The 15,980-nt window shown below is 38.0% G+C and overlaps 1 protein-coding gene and 1 non-coding gene across 2 annotated transcripts; both read left to right on the forward strand.

Moving 5' to 3' along the window:
- The first annotated feature begins 3,224 nt into the window (after positions 1 to 3,224).
- Positions 3,225 to 3,331, forward strand: LOC131645376 (small nucleolar RNA R71). Its single transcript, XR_009297002.1, has one exon. It is a non-coding gene; the product is annotated as a small nucleolar RNA R71 (small nucleolar RNA).
- Positions 3,332 to 11,190: 7,859 nt separating this feature from the next.
- LOC131596330 (extensin-like) lies at positions 11,191 to 11,988 on the forward strand. The gene has a single exon (XM_058868955.1). It carries the CDS (start codon positions 11,191 to 11,193, stop codon positions 11,986 to 11,988), a length of 798 nt encoding a protein of 265 aa, XP_058724938.1.
- Positions 11,989 to 15,980: the final 3,992 nt, after the last annotated feature.

The following is a 15,980-nucleotide window of genomic DNA, read 5'->3' on the forward strand; positions in this document are numbered from 1 at the left end:
TAGGAGAGGCAATAGCTTCTATCCATTTTGAAACGTAATCGACAGCTACGAGTATATATTGATTTCCAAACGATGACGGAAACGGACCCATAAAGTCTATTCCCCAGACGTCAAATATTTCAACTTCTAGAATGCCCTTTTGGGGCATTTCGTCACGTCTCGAAATATTTCCGGTTCGTTGGCATCTATCACAGTTTAGTACAGCAAAATAAACATCTTTCCACAGGTTGGGCCAGAAGAGTCCAGATTGAAGGATTTTGGCGCAGGTTCTAGATGTGCTATGGTGTCCTCCACACGGTGCAGAATGGCAGTGTGTTATTATACTTCCTATTTCTTCCTCGGGTACACAACGTCTAAAGATTCCATCGGGGCCTCTTTTGAATAGGAGTGGGTCGTCCCAATAGTAATGTTTTAGGTCATGGAAGAATTTCTTCTTTTGTTGGTAACTTAGATCAGGAGGAAGCACACCAGCAGCTAGGTAGTTTACGAAATCTGCATACCAAGGTGTGTCAGAGCGGGCTAAAGCTATTTGTGCAGAGTTGTTGGTTTCAGCGTTTGGATGGTATGGTTCTAATTCATTGGCTTCCAACTGAGCGATGAGTCTTTCATATGGGAAATCATCGTCAATTGGTACTTGTTCGGGTTTCAGATTTTCCAATCGAGAGAGGTGATCTGCTACGACATTTTTAGTTCCCTTTTTATCTTTAATTTCCAGGTCGAACTCTTGTAATAACAAGATCCATCTCAACAGTCTCGGTTTGGCGTCCTTTTTGGTTAGGAGGTACCTAATGGCGGCGTGGTCAGTGTATATGATTATTTTGGCTCCTACCAGGTAAGAACGGAACTTGTCTAATGCAAATACGACAGCTAATAATTCTTTTTCTGTCGTGGCATAATTCATTTGAGTTTCGTCTAGGGTTCTACTCGCATAATATATGACGTGTAGTTTCTTATCCTTTCTTTGCCCTAGAACGGCTCCTACAGCATAATCGCTTGCGTCGCACATTATTTCGAAATGCTCATTCCAGTCGGGAGGTTGCATAATTGGCGCAAAGATTAATGCCCGTTTAAGCGTATGAAATGCTTCAGTGCATTTATCGGTAAAAATGAATTCGGCGTCTTTCATTAGTAATTCAGTTAAGGGTTTGGTTATTTTAGAGAAATCCTTAATGAAACGTCGGTAAAAACCAGCGTGTCCTAGAAAACTTCTTATTTCTCTAACAGTTTTGGGAGGTTGAAGGTTTTCGATAATTTCAATTTTGGCTTTATCTACTTCGATCCCTCTATCAGATACGATGTGTCCAAGTACAATTCCTTGTCGAACCATGAAGTGGCACTTTTCCCAATTAAGGACTAGGTTTACGCTTACGCATCGTTTAAGTACCAATTCAAGGTTCTCTAAGCATTTTTCAAAACTTCCTCCACAGACCGAGAAGTCGTCCATAAAGACCTCCATTATTCCATCTAGGAAGTCGGCAAATATTGCCATCATGCATCTTTGGAAGGTCGCGGGTGCATTGCAAAGTCCAAAAGGCATTCGTCTATAAGCGAATGTACCATACGGACAGGTAAACGTGGTCTTCTCTTGGTCGTCAGGGTGGATAGGAATTTGGAAAAATCCGGAGTATCCATCCAGATAACAGAAATGTGAGTGTTTAGCTAGGCGTTCGAGCATTTGATCTATGAAAGGTAAAGGGAAATGGTCTTTTTTGGTGGCTTTGTTTAGCTTCCTATAGTCGATGCACATTCTCCATCCAGTTTGGGTACGTTGCGCTACAGATTCGCCTTTTGCGTTAGGGATTACAGTAACTCCTCTTTTCTTTGGTACGACATGAACAGGACTAACCCATTTACTATCGGATATAGGATATATTATTCCGGCTTCTAGCAGTTTTTGGATTTCCTTTTTAACCACATCGCTCATAATAGGATTTATTCGCCTTTGATGTTCTCTAGAGGTTTTACAATCGTCTTCGAGCATAATGCGGTGCATACAGAGGGAAGGACTTATTCCTTTCAGATCTGATATGTTATATCCTAAAGCGGTAAGGAATTTTCTTTTTGTTTGATAGGATTTCTTTTAGGAATTTAGCGTACGAAGGCATTTCAGTTATGGCTTCTGTGAACGGTATGGTTATGTTTAATTGTTTCAGAAGTTCTACAAATCTCTTAAATTGCGCTTCGGTTTTTGATTTCGCTAATCTCTGAGGGTAAGGAATTGGTGGCTTATAAGGTGGTGGTGGAACATAAGGTTTTTCTTTTTCAGGTTCCACTTCGTTGTTGTTCTCATTGGTCTTAGCAGTTTGATCATCGGTTGATGTCTTTTGGGTTTCCTTTGGCTCTTGTTGGGACATGGGTGCGTTTTGAGTTCTAGGATCAATAGGTCCATCGTAGTTCGTTCCACTTCGTAGTGTTATCGCGTTCGCATGTCCTTTAGGATTAGGTTGTGGTTGAGCAGGAAACGTGCCAGCAGGGGCAGCAGTAGGTGCTTGTTGTTGAGCTACTTGTGAAATCTGAGTTTCTAACATTTTGTTATGCGTAGCTAAGGCATCTACTTTGTTCGATAGTTGTTTTAGTTGCTCGCTATTGTGGATATTTTGATTCAGGAAGTCCTTATTGGTTTGTTGTTGGGAAGCTATAAAGTTCTCCATCATGATTTCTAAATTCGACTTCCTAGGGGTGTTTTGAGCAGCTACAGGCGCTTTTTGATAGCCAGGTGGCACAGCAGGTGCTTGTCCAGGCGCGTACAACGCGTTGTTGTTTTTATAAGAAAAGTTCGGGTGGTTTTCCATCCAGGGTTGTACGTGTTAGAATAAGGGTTTCCTTGAGCATAGTTTACTTGATCAGATGGGACTCCAGTCAAGAGTTGACATTCGGCAACTGCGTGTCCGGTCAATCCACAAATCTCGCAGTTAGGTGTTACAGCAGCAGCGGTGGCTGAAGGAGTGATGGTTAAGTTCTCGATCTTTTGAGTTAAAGCGTCTACTTTAGCGTTAACGCGGTCTATACCACTTATTTCGTACATTCCTCCTTTGGTTTAGGCTTTCTCTAGAGCGGCTCGTTCTCCACCCCATTGGTAATGGTTTTGTGCCATGTTCTCTATGAGGTTGTATGCTTCATCATGAGGTTTGTCCATTAATGCTTCGCCAGCAGCGGCATCTATAGTCATTTTAGTGTTATATAGAAGACCACCATAGAAAGTATGGATGATCAGCCATGGTTCGAGTCCATGATGAGGGCATAGTCTAAGCATGTCCTTGTAACGTTCCCAAGCTTCGAAGAGTGATTCGTTATCTTTCTGGGTAAATCCGTTGATTTGACCTCTTAGCATAGCAGTTTTGCTAGGCGGAAAGTATCTCGCTAAGAATACTCTCTTCAATTCATCCCATGTAGTTATAGAATTAGAAGGCAGGGATTGAAGCCACACTCTAGCTCTATCTCTCAAGGAGAAAGGAAAGAGACGTAATCGAATAGCTTCGGAACTAACGTTGTTAGCTTTGACAGTGTCGGCGTATTGCACGAACACAGATAAATGGAGGTTGGGGTCGTCTATAGGGCTTCCAGAGAATTGATTCTGTTGAACAGCTTAGACCAACGAAGGTTTCAGTTCGAAATTGTTTGCCTCAATCGCAGGTGGTGCGATACTTGAGTGCGGTTCAGCGCGCGAAGGAGCGGCATAGTCTCTAAGAGGACGAAGAGCAGCCATCTCTAACTTTGGGGTGATTTGATTGATTGGATCAGTAAAAGTCAATTCCTGATTAATCGGAATTGGTGCTACTTCGGGAAGATTTCGAGCTCGACGTTTGACGTTAATGAAACGTTCGATCTCGTTAATTCGTTGTATTAAATCTCCTCCTTGTGAACGAGTATTTGGCATACAATCGTTCAGAAAGAAAGGAAAGAATTGCCTAGTCTCTACGGTGTAACAGTGAGTTACGATATCGACTTAAATAGTCCCCGGCAACGGCGCCAAAAACTTGATCGCGACTTTACGTGTCTATTAATCTGATGACTGCAAGTGCACAGTCGTGTCGTGTAGTTTTAAAAGATATCGAATCCACAGGGACTATGAATCGATCTACCGTTATCTAAAGTTACTATGTAAAGCTAAGGCTACTAATATTTTGATTGTTCCTAAGGGAGAGTGATTGTGAATAATAAGAAATATAATAGAAGACATATATCAGTATGTATTTCGTTTAACTTAAGGTGATCCGAAGGTCCACTGGCTTTTGCATAATTTAATTAAAAATCTTTACTAATTCAATTGGTTAAAAATCCTCGTCTCAAACTTTCGCTCTGTTGATTTAGATTACTATCCTAATCCTAATGTACGCTTTCACCATCCCATTAGATTTTAGAAAAGCTTTTTGGAAACAACGTAATTAATAAAATGCCTGTTTTATGAAGTTGTTATCTATTTAAATCTCCTAATCTCAAACTTTCGCTCTGTTGACTCGGAACATGCTAATATCCCTAACATACGCTTTCGCCATCCCGCTCGGGTGTAAAAACAATTTTTGAAAATAAATAAGTCCCAATTAGTTTTAATACGCTTTCGCCATCCTTAAAACTAATGTCCTATGTCTACTATCCAGTTAAAGATCTCAAACTTTCGCTCTATTGATTTTATCCTTTGACCGTCTTAAGACCTCAAACTTTCGCTCTATTGTTCTTAAGACTTACTAATTAAATTAGACATACAAACCAAAAACAGGTGATAGTTAACAAAACATAATTAAGCCAATTTATTTCGGATCCCACAGTTAACTTACTTTACATACCGATACCTTAGTAATTTAGCCAGACATATTAATACAGTTAAGCATGCATGAATTAATTTGGCTTATAATAAAAGGCATGTTAATTGGCATATAATATATCATGCAAATAAATATATATAAATAAAGGCGGTAAATATTAAACCTGAATTAAATAAATTGCAATTGAATCTTCGAGTACTGAACTTCCACCACAGGTTGGCTGGATCGTTCTTCAGAATTTAAATGGACGGAAAATAAAACAAGGAAAATAAAAGTGATAAATCTAACGTAAGGCTAGATTTCTAAAAGGTTCACAACAATTTCCGGTGTAGAAATCGTTGTGAGAAAACAACTGTTTGAATTTAAAGAAGGCAGAAAATATAAAGCACGGTACAATTTCGCAGCACTTCGTTAGCAGGAAATCGGACCTTTAGAACTGAGGTAGCAGGTTCTATTTATAGGGGAGGTTTTGCTGTGACGTTGCGTGAAAAGAGGGAGCTTTTCAGACTGGGCTTGGAGACAAGCGTCTCCGCTTCTTCACGAAGTGCCTTTGAATGACTTGAGACGTGCGTCTCCAGTGGAGAAAAAGTAGGGAAATGGAGACGTGCGTCTCCCTTTTGCTGATGTGGCATAGAGACGTTGGAGACGTGCGTCTCCACTTGCTTGTGTGGTTTGGGCCACGCACATTTGATCTTCAGTGGGCTGGTTCGTCTCTTTTGGGCCTTTGGGTCTTCTTTAGCATATTTGGGCCTTATTTGCACTGCCTTTTTACTTCAGCACCCATTTTTCATCTTTTAGGCATAAATAGTGGTCGTTTTAGCTCCATTTCTCCTCCTTTTCACAAATAGTCATAATAAGAGTGTAAAACCTGAAACAAAGCAAAAACTCGCGTAATATCATAATAAATCAGCATAATAAACGGAAAATGCTATAAATATCTACGGATTTCAAGCTAAATATACGATATAAAATCGTGTTATCAGCTGATGACAGAAAAGGTGTCGTAACCTTGCGTATGACATTCCGAGTCTGTTATACCAGAATTTTCAAGAAAAGTCTATTCCAAGTATGAACAATATTCTGAAGGAATATGACTCGAGTTTCAGGAAGTTTCTATCTAGAGGTATTAGCAGAAGTCAGCTAGCCTCTATGATATATGCAGTTAGTGGAAACAAGAGACTTGGCATAGGCTATGAGGGTGAAACCCCATATAAACTTGAACCTGTTGATGAGATGAAAATCACATACAAACCTCTGTATGATCAATTCAAGTATGGCCACTCTCATGATATTAGGCACACATCACATGCAAAGAGTTTCCACATAACACACACCAAGAAATATGTTGCACATCTTAAAAAATATCATGATGTTCAGAATAGGGAATATCATGTTGTACCTCCTGTTAATTTTCATGATAAACCTCAGTTCAATCAGAACTTGAGGAAGACTAACCCAAAAGGACCCAAAAGAATGTGGGTACCTAAAAAAAAGATAATTCCTGTTGCAAATATCCTTGGCAGCCAAAAAGATAAAGGAAAACATGTCATGGTACCTGGACTCTGGGTGCTCGCGGCACATGACGGGAAAAAGGTCTATGTTCCAAGACCTGGAGCTTAAATCTGCTGGAGAAGTTAAGTTTGGAGGGAACCAGAAGGGCAAGATCATTGGCTCTAGAACCATATGCATTGGTAACTCTCCCTCTATAACTAATGTTCTTTTAGTAGATGGATTAGCTCATAACTTATTGTCCATAAGTCAATTAAGTGACAATGGTTATGACATTATCTTCAATCAAAAGTCTTGTAAAGCTATATGTCAGAAGGATGGCTCAATCTTATTCACAGGCAAGAGAAAGAACAACATTTACAAGATTGATCTTCATGATCTTAAGAATCAAAAGGTTACTTGCCTTATGTCTGTTAGTGAAGAGCAGTGGGTCTGGCACAGAAGATTAGGTCATGCTAGTTTGAGAAAGATTTCTCAGATTAACAAACTTAATCTGGTCAGAGGACTCCCTAATCTGAAATACAAATCAGATGCTCTTTGCGAAGCATGTCAGAAAGGGAAGTTTTCAAAACCTGCATTCAAGTCTAAAAATGTTGTATCTTCCTCTAGGCCGCCAGAACTTCTGCACATTGATCTTTTTGGCCCAGTCAAAACTGCATCAATCAGAGGGAAGAAATATGGATTAGTCATCATAGACGACTATAGCAGATGGACATGGGTAAAGTTCTTGAAACACAAGTATGAGTCTCATACTGTGTTTTTTACTTCTGCACTCAGATTCAATCGGAGAAGGAATGCAAAATCATAAAGGTCAGAAGTGATCATGGTGGTGAATTTGAGAACAGATTCTTTAAGATTTATTTCAAAGAAAATGGTATTGCCCATGATTTCTCTTGTCCTAGAACTCCACAGCAAAATGGAGTTGTAGAACGAAATAATAGGACTCTACAAGAAATGGCCAGAACCATGATCAATGAAACCAATATGGCTAAGTATTTCTAGGCAGAAGCAATTAACACAGCGTGTTATATTCAGAATAGAATCTCCATAAGACCTATTCTAAATAAGACTCCTTATGAATTGTGGAAGAACAAAAAGCCTAACATTTCTTATTTCCATCCATTTGGATGTGTATGCTATATTCTGAACAATAAATATCATCTGCATAAGTTTGACTCTAAATCTCAGAAGTGTTTTCTACTTGGATATTCTAAACGCTCAAAAGGCTACAAAGTATACAATACTGAAACTCTTGTAGTGGAAGAGTCAATCAATATCAGATTTGATGATAAGCTTGGTCTTGAAAAGCCAAAGCAGTTTGAGAATTTTGCAGATATAGAAATCTCTAACTCAGATCCTGAAGAACCCAGAAGCAAAGCGTCAGAAGATCAATTTACTGCTTCTTTAGAGAATCTCAGAATATCTGAAGAGCTAACACCCAAAAGATCTTCTAGACTCAACTCTGCTCATCCAGAAGATGTTATCATTGGAAAGAAGGATGATCCTATCAGAACAAGAGCATTCCTTAAGAACAATGCAGAATGTCAATTTGGTCTAGTATCTCTGATTGAGCCAACTTCTGTTGATCAAGCTCTAGAGGATGTTGACTGGATAATTGCCATGCAAGAAGAACTAAATCAGTTTACAAGGAATGATGTTTGGGATCGGGTTCCAAGACCAAAAGGATTTAACATCATTGGAACTAAGTGAGTCTTCAGAAACAAGCTAAGTGAAAAAGGAGAAGTTGTAAGAAATAAAGTCAGACTGGTTGCTCGGGGCTATAGTCAACAAGAAGGCATTGACTATACAGAAACCTTTGCACCAATGGCCAGGTTAGAATCTATTCGTCTTCTAATTTCATTTGCCACTCAACATAACATCACTCTATATCATATGGGTGTTAAGAGTGCTTTCTTAAATGGTTATATATATGAGGAAGTTTATGTCCACGAACCTCCTGGTTTTGAAGACTCTAAGTCTCCAGAACATGTTTTCAAATTAAAGAAATCATTATATGGCCTGAAGCAAGCTCCCAGAGCTTGGTATGAAAGACTAAGTTCTTTCCTTCTGGATAATGGTTTCACTAGCGGACAAGTGGATACAACTCTCTTCTGTAAAACCTTTAAAAAGGATATTTTAATTTGCCAAATTTATGTTGATGATATCATATTTGGGACATCTAATGCTACACTTGGAAAGGAGTTTGCTAAGTCTATGCAGGCAGAGTTTGAAATGAGAATGATGGGAGAACTCAAGTATTTCCTTGGGATCCAGATCAATCAAACTTTTGAAGGAACTTATGTTCATCAGACCAAGTATGTGAAAGAACTTCTGAAGAAGTTTAATCTTTCAGAAAGCAAAGAAGCAAAGACTCCTATGCATCCAACGTGTGTATTAGGTAAGGATGAGGTAAGTAAGAAGGTAGATAAAAAGCTCTACAGAGGTATGATTGGATCTCTTCTATATCTTACTGCTTCTAGATCGGATATTCTATTCAGTGTATGCCTGTGTTCTAGATTCCAATCAGATCCTAGAGAATCTCACTTATCTGCTGTTAAGAGATTTCTGAGGTATCTGAAAGGTACTACTAATGTTGGTTTAGTCTACAGAAGATCTGAAGAATACAACTTAGTAGGATTTTGTGATGCAGATTACGCTGGAGATAGAGTTGAAAGGAAAAGTACTTCTGGAAGCTGTCAGTTTCTGGGAAGTCATCTGATCTCATGGTACAGCAAGAAGCAAGCCACAATTTCTCTCTCTACAACATAAGCAGAATATGTTGCTGCTGCTGGATGTAGTACACAGATGCTCTGGATGAAAAGTCAGCTAGAAGATTATCAGATATATGAGAGTAACATTCCCATCTTCTGTGATAATACTTCTGCTATTTGTTTATCTAAAAATCCAATCTTACATTCCAAAGCTAAACATATTGAGATCAAACATCACTTCATTAGGGACTATGTTCAGAAGGGTGTTCTTTCTTTAAACTTTGTGGATAGAGAACATCAGTAGGCTGATATCTTCACAAAACCCCTTGCTGAAGATAGGTTTAAGTTCATTCTGAAGAATATCAGTATGGATTTATGCCCAGAGTGAAAGGATGAGAAGTTTTGATATATGAATTAGATTTAAAATGCTCAATTATTTTCTTATCAGATATTTTAAACTTGTTTATCAATTAGATATTCTGATTCTGTTATTGCTAACGTTTCATATGTCTAAGTTGATTCAGAATTTCTTTTAAAGCAAAACAGCCGTCACCAGCTATTCCAGATGATGAACACGTGTTCATTCTGAAGGGACAAGCATGCGTGCAATTGATGAGACGCCGCCCTAGGTAACTTTGCAAATCATTTCAAATATCACGTTTTACCTTAAAGTCACTCAACATTAAATGCATTTGATTCTCTGCATTCTGTAACTGTTCATTCTCAGAATCTCATTGCATATTTGTTTCAAATCCGTGTCTATTTAAACATCTCTCATAATCTCATTTTCTCTTTTCACACATTCATCACTCTCTAAGTTTATGCGTTTCTGCAACCTTTTCTCTCTCTTCTCAAACCCTAAAAAGAAACCTAAAAATCTCAGAAGTGCTTCAATGGCTTCCCCTTCTTCTTAGAATATTGGTTCGTTTTCCCAGCAACAACATCAACATGAACAAGAACAAGAGCAACAACTTGTTCCCCCAATAACCTATTCGATTCCATGGGATCAGTTGGAAGTTATCTGTGAGTTAATGGTAGATGTTGAAAATCTAGAGAAACTTGAGATTCATCTTGAAGAAATATGATTTGTGTGGACCAGTCTATCCAGACATAGTGAAGGAATTCTGGGTTCATGCAACCGTAATGCCTAAAGCTATTCTCTCTTGTTCATGGTGAATTCTTCGCAATCACAGAATCCCTCTTAAGAAAGTTGTTTGGGTTGATGAATGATGAAGGTGCTACTGAAGCAACTCCAAGAACTGATTGGGATGCTGTCTACACAGAAATCTTTCAGAATGGGAAGAAATCCAAGAAAGTTAAGGATCTAAAAACCATATACAAGGTATGGACTAAGATTCTTCTGGGTTATTTCTACCACAGGAAATCAACAAGTTCATTAAACTTCGTCAATAAGGACCAACAATACATTATGTATTGCATTGGTACGCAAAAAAAGGTGGACATTCCTTTCATCATATTCAATCACTTGTGGCATGCGGTGAATGACTCTAGAGATGAAAACAGGCTGAAGTATCCAAACAAAAAGAGAAATGTTATTCCTTTTGGGAGAATCATCATAAATCTTCTGGTTCAATCAAAGATTGTTGAACACCTTGAGTCTGTTGGTATAATCAATAATCCTTACACCATTATTGGGAGTACTCTGAATGCTAACACTCTGAAGAAGGTGGGTATAATCAAGTCTATTGATTCCACTCCTCAAACAAACCCAGATGTTAAAACCAGAAGAGGTCTTGTTTTGGCTAATTTTGAGGTGTTCTTCAGGAATGAACGACCAAAAGTTATTGTTCATTACATTGCTATGCACAAAAAAGTTGGTTCTGACTGTGATCCTATCTGGATAAGCAAGTAGAAACTTCTGACTACTAAGGATGGAGTTCCAGAAGTTGTGCCAGAGCAAGACAAAAGAACAAAGTGAAAGCTAGACCTTCCAACAATCAGTGAAGAGAAGAGGAATGACAAGAAAGCTGAAGAACAGAAGGAAGGAAGAAAGAGAAGTAGAAAAGAAGAAGCAGAAGAAGAAAGATAAGAAGGATGATAAGAAAGAAGAAGAGAAGAGAAATAAAAAGAAGAAAGATAAGAAGAGGAAGAAAGAAGAAGAAAAGAAGTTGGAGAAGAAAGATGTTGAAAAAGAAAAGCAGAATGAAGTGGAAAAAGAGAAGGAAAAGTTAAAAGGAAAGCAGAAGATGGTTGAACAGAAGGAGAAGAAGAGGAAAACAGTTGGAGAAGTACCTGCTAAGCAGAAGCAACGAGGTCCAGGTATTGTAATTTCTGAACCTGACTATGATTTTGTTTTTAATTCAAAGAATGTATCAGTAGAAGCTAACCCAGAAATTCAACCAGAAAAAGCCCCTGCTAAACCACCTCCAACCACTAAAGTTCTCACCCCTTCTCCTTCACCCAAGTCTAAAGGCACTACGCCTATTCTTGATTATGTACCCCTAGCTTCTGAACCTATATTTGAAGCCCCACCCCTTAACACCATCATTCCTCCTCACGCAAACATATCCATTTCTCAACCTCCTCCACATCTCAACTACACCCTTGTAAACAATGCTGAGCTCTTCCCTTTCACACCTTCATCTCCTGAACCATCTAATTCTGATTCTTTCACCCGTCTCATGAAACTATATCCCCGTAAACCTAAACCAACTCCTGATGTTGTGGTTTTAGACTCAGATCATGAGGCTGAATCCTCTCAACCACCCTCTCAAACACCCTCTTCTGAAACAGAATTTGTTTTGGATAGAGTTCCTCAAGCTTATGCTCTATCTTACCCAGATAAGCAAATCTCCTCTCTCCATCTTCAAATACCTAACCCTCCTCCCAGAACATCACCGCCTAGACCTTCTGTTGATACACTTTTTGAATTATTAACTCTTAAGGTTAGAATAGGTTTAGATGCTCTGAAGGTTGCACATGATGCCAAATTGGATCATGTTGCTGCTGGCAAGATCTGGAGAATCGTTAGAAGGGAGATTTAGTCTGACTTTCTGAACCTTCAGAAAGAGTGTCTTGCTGCAGCTCCTGGACCTTCAGGTTACCTTCTGGAGTATGATGATGGAAGATACTACCATCCCATTACCAGCTAGAAACCTCTTGAAGAGAAGGAGTTTGTTGATGAGCTTGCAGAAGAAGAGAATCCTTTGGCTATGGTTGTGTGGACGCCACATCCTTACAAGGTTCTGACTGGAGACTTTCAATTCTTATTCAACTGGTTAAGGGAGCATCCCTCTGAAAAAGCACCAAATATGGTATATCCAGAAGTTGAATACCCACCAGAACCTGTTGCTCAAACACCTCCAAAGAATCTAGCTGCAATTCTTGAAGGCCTAGAACATCCTACTGAAGAAATTCCTGTTGAGGAAAATCTAGGAGATGTTCTTATGGTTGAAGCTGCTACAAATCCTCCTGCTATGGACAACAGCTTTGATGATGCTTCTGCTGGTCCTTCTGTGCTGAGTAACACTTTGAAGGAGCTCCAACAGAATCAAGCTAACTTGGCTCTTCGTCTAGACAAGCAAGATGATGCAAATGCTGAGTTCATATCCTTCATGCATGATCAGAAGGAAGCTACAAAGAAGAAAGTTGAAGACACTGCTGAGATTAACAACCTTCTGGCCGTCTTAGCTTCTAGGTTCATCCAGTCGTAATCTGTCTTTGTGTCTTAGTTGTTTTCTTTTTTATTTGCATCTGCTTGAATTGCATCCGTTTTTTTTTATCATCTGATTTTCTATCAATGAAAAATTATCTGTTCTTTCTTCACTCTGTTTGTTTTGTTCATATGAATCTTTATGCTTTTTGATGTTATGACAAAAAGGGGGAGAAATATGATAATTGAATTGGTTTATAATATCAGTTACTGGGATTAAGTCTCAACATTCCTAACATTATTTGCAAGTTTTTCTGTCTTTGATAGTTTTGCAGGAATATGACATTCTGGTCAAAGCTCAAAATGAGAAGCAAATACATGGGGAAAAGCAATTCTAAGAAGAAGCATGTTCTTAGAGAATTGAAGCAAGCTTAGTGCTCTGAAGCTTCAAGATCAGAAGCAAGAAGAATGCTCTGATAACATTCAAGAATGTTCTGATACATTTAAGAATGTTCTGATACAATCAAGTATGCTTTGATACAATTGATTACAAAGGGAAAATTCAAAGCTCTGCAGCTGTCCAATGGAAGCTCTGATGAGAAGCTCTGAATGTTCTGAAGTTCTATGCTACGTGAAAGTCTTAATTGAAATGAAAAATACTCAGGGAAGTCTTTTATTTAAAAATTCTTCTTGTATCGATTTCAGGGGGAGATTGTTAATCTCAGGGGGAGACATATTCACACACTCTGATTATATGCTTATGCTATAAATGTGTAATTTTCTTTGTTCATCTGATATTCTGGATACAAATTCATATCAATTATATATGTTTTTGTCATCATCAAAAAGGGGGAGATTGTTAGAACAAGATTTGTTCTGATCAATATTCTGTGTTTTGATGATAACATTATATATGAATTTTGTATAAGATAATGTGGTACTCTAATCCTTTGCATTTTCCATTTCAGGAAATACATAAAGAGTATGCACAAATCAGCGCTCAGAAGCAACTGACTCAAAAGGTTCTGGATGGCTACATCAGAACATGCTCTGGCAAGACATCAGAAGCTGGTCAAGCAGAATCAGAACATTAACTGAAAGCATCAGAAGAACGAAGTCAGAAGCAGAAATCTAAATGGTATCACGCTCAAGCTCTTCAAAGTCAGAAGACAAGAAGATGCTCTGCACCAAGCTGTTGAATCTGAAATTCAAACGTTGTTTATCTACAAATATGAGTCCAGAAGAAAGTACAAGATGACAGGCTATTAAGTCTAATCTTTGACTGGCAAAAAGAACGTTAGAAGCTACAAAAGGCAAAGTCAGTAAAAGCAGGAAAAGCAAGGCTCGAGGTAATTGACAAAAGTGTGAAACATTAAATGCAAAGATGTACTATTCACGCAAAGCATTAAATGCTCCCAACGGTCATCTCCTCTCAAGCGCCTATAAATAGAAGTTCTGATCAGAAGCAGAAAAGTAGAACACTTGTGCAATATACTGAAACACTGTCAAAATCAAAGCTCACGAACTTCATCTTCATTCTCACAAACTCTTGTAATATTTAGTGAGTGTTAAGCTTAGAACTTAAGAGAAATATCACTGTTGTGATTATAGCTTTATTATAAGCAATCTTACTCTTGTAAACATTATTTTACATTGTTTGTAAATGGTTCCTAGAGTGATCAAGTTGTGATCAATAGACTCTAGAAGACTTAGAAGGTTTCTAAGTGAAGAATTCCTAGGGTGATCAAGTTGTGATTTGTATACTCTAGAAGACTTAGAAGTTTTCTAAGTGGATAACCATTATAATCAGTTGGATTAGTGGATTAAATCCTCAGTTGAGGTAAATCACTCTAAGGGGGTGGACTGGAGTAGTTTCGTTAACAACGAACCAGGATAAAAATAATTGTGTTCATTGTTTTTATCTTATAAGTTTTTGAAGTCACACTTATTCAACCCCCCCCCCCCCCCTTTCTAAGTGTTTTTCTATCCTTCAACAGGTGCCCGATGCTGCAGGATGAACAGATTTTATCTCTTTCAAATATTTTGCAGCAGCAACAACAACAACATGGTTAGTTATATCAAAAATATCCGAACTGTAAATTATCAGAACACTATTATTGAAAGATTAGTAAGGCATATAACTAATATAATCAATTTCAAGCCAATCATAACTAATTGCCCATGTAGCATTCTCACTAATAAATGCAATTCGAAGAGGCGAAAGTCATTGCTACTCATCAGTTCACGGGCATTGGAAAGAATGTTACTGCAATTCCAAATAAACAAAAACACCGCCATATGAACATGAACATACATAAATAGTTATGGACATAAATACCCATTTATTTGATTTTGATTTATCAACATAACTCGTGAACACATCCTCATGAAAAACTTGAAATCAGATCTGAGAAAATAATACTGAAAAACTTGAAACATTAAAATTTGACAATATAAATTTAGAAATAGGGATAATTTCACCCAATTAGTTTATGAACTTGTGAAGCTGAGAATTAAAAAACCTGTTGATAATTACCAGTAGTTGAGTGATAATCAAATGCAAGTAGAGTTGATTGTGGGGACTGCATGTTTGGATGGAGACCTTGATCATACAGAGAGTTACCACTTTGATGAAGAAGAGCTTCACAAATGCAGAAGAGTACAGCTACAAAATATAGCTTGTAAGAAATAGAATAGGCAAGAGTTTTGAATCCTATCCTACCCAAAAGTGTTAAAAGGACTAAAAACAAAAATACTAAACTGAGAAAATTTGGTATGGCAGGAATCCTCCCTGCTATATTTTCCTGCACTGCACCCTGCATTGAAAGGATAAATACGCCAAATCTAATTAGAACAGAAAAGAGATTAGTCTTTTCCATCTACAATGATTTATTAATTTCAATGGCTGAGATAATATAGCAAGATGAGTAGGACCTCCCCCTCTTCCAACAGTCCCTCCTCTGTCGTGGAACATCGTGAGCATAACACCCAACTCGGTTTAGTTCCCACCTTAATAAAGAATGATGCCTTCTTTTACATTATGCAACATTATTATTAGAGTTTTCATCACTCTAACATTATTATTCAGAAAATATACCAACAAACATACAAGTATACTTCCATCTGCAATTGGTGAAAATGTAGAAACTTGCTGCAAGACATTGAGTAGGCTTCCATCGGCAAGTTCAACCAAGAACATAAAAAAGAAACCTTTAAAGTCCAACATGGATAAGTGACATCAACAAATCAAATCAGGGTGGCAGAAATAGAAAAGAAACATTTAATCAACTTCTCCAGTTCAATGATTGGAAACATCTGAGACAAAAAATATACAGTTTCAATGAAATCCTAACTAAAAATTAACACACAAAATAAAAGCTTGTA

The sequence above is a fragment of the Vicia villosa genome, linkage group LG1 (assembly GCF_029867415.1).
Source record: "Vicia villosa cultivar HV-30 ecotype Madison, WI linkage group LG1, Vvil1.0, whole genome shotgun sequence".
NCBI lineage: Eukaryota > Viridiplantae > Streptophyta > Magnoliopsida > Fabales > Fabaceae > Vicia > Vicia villosa.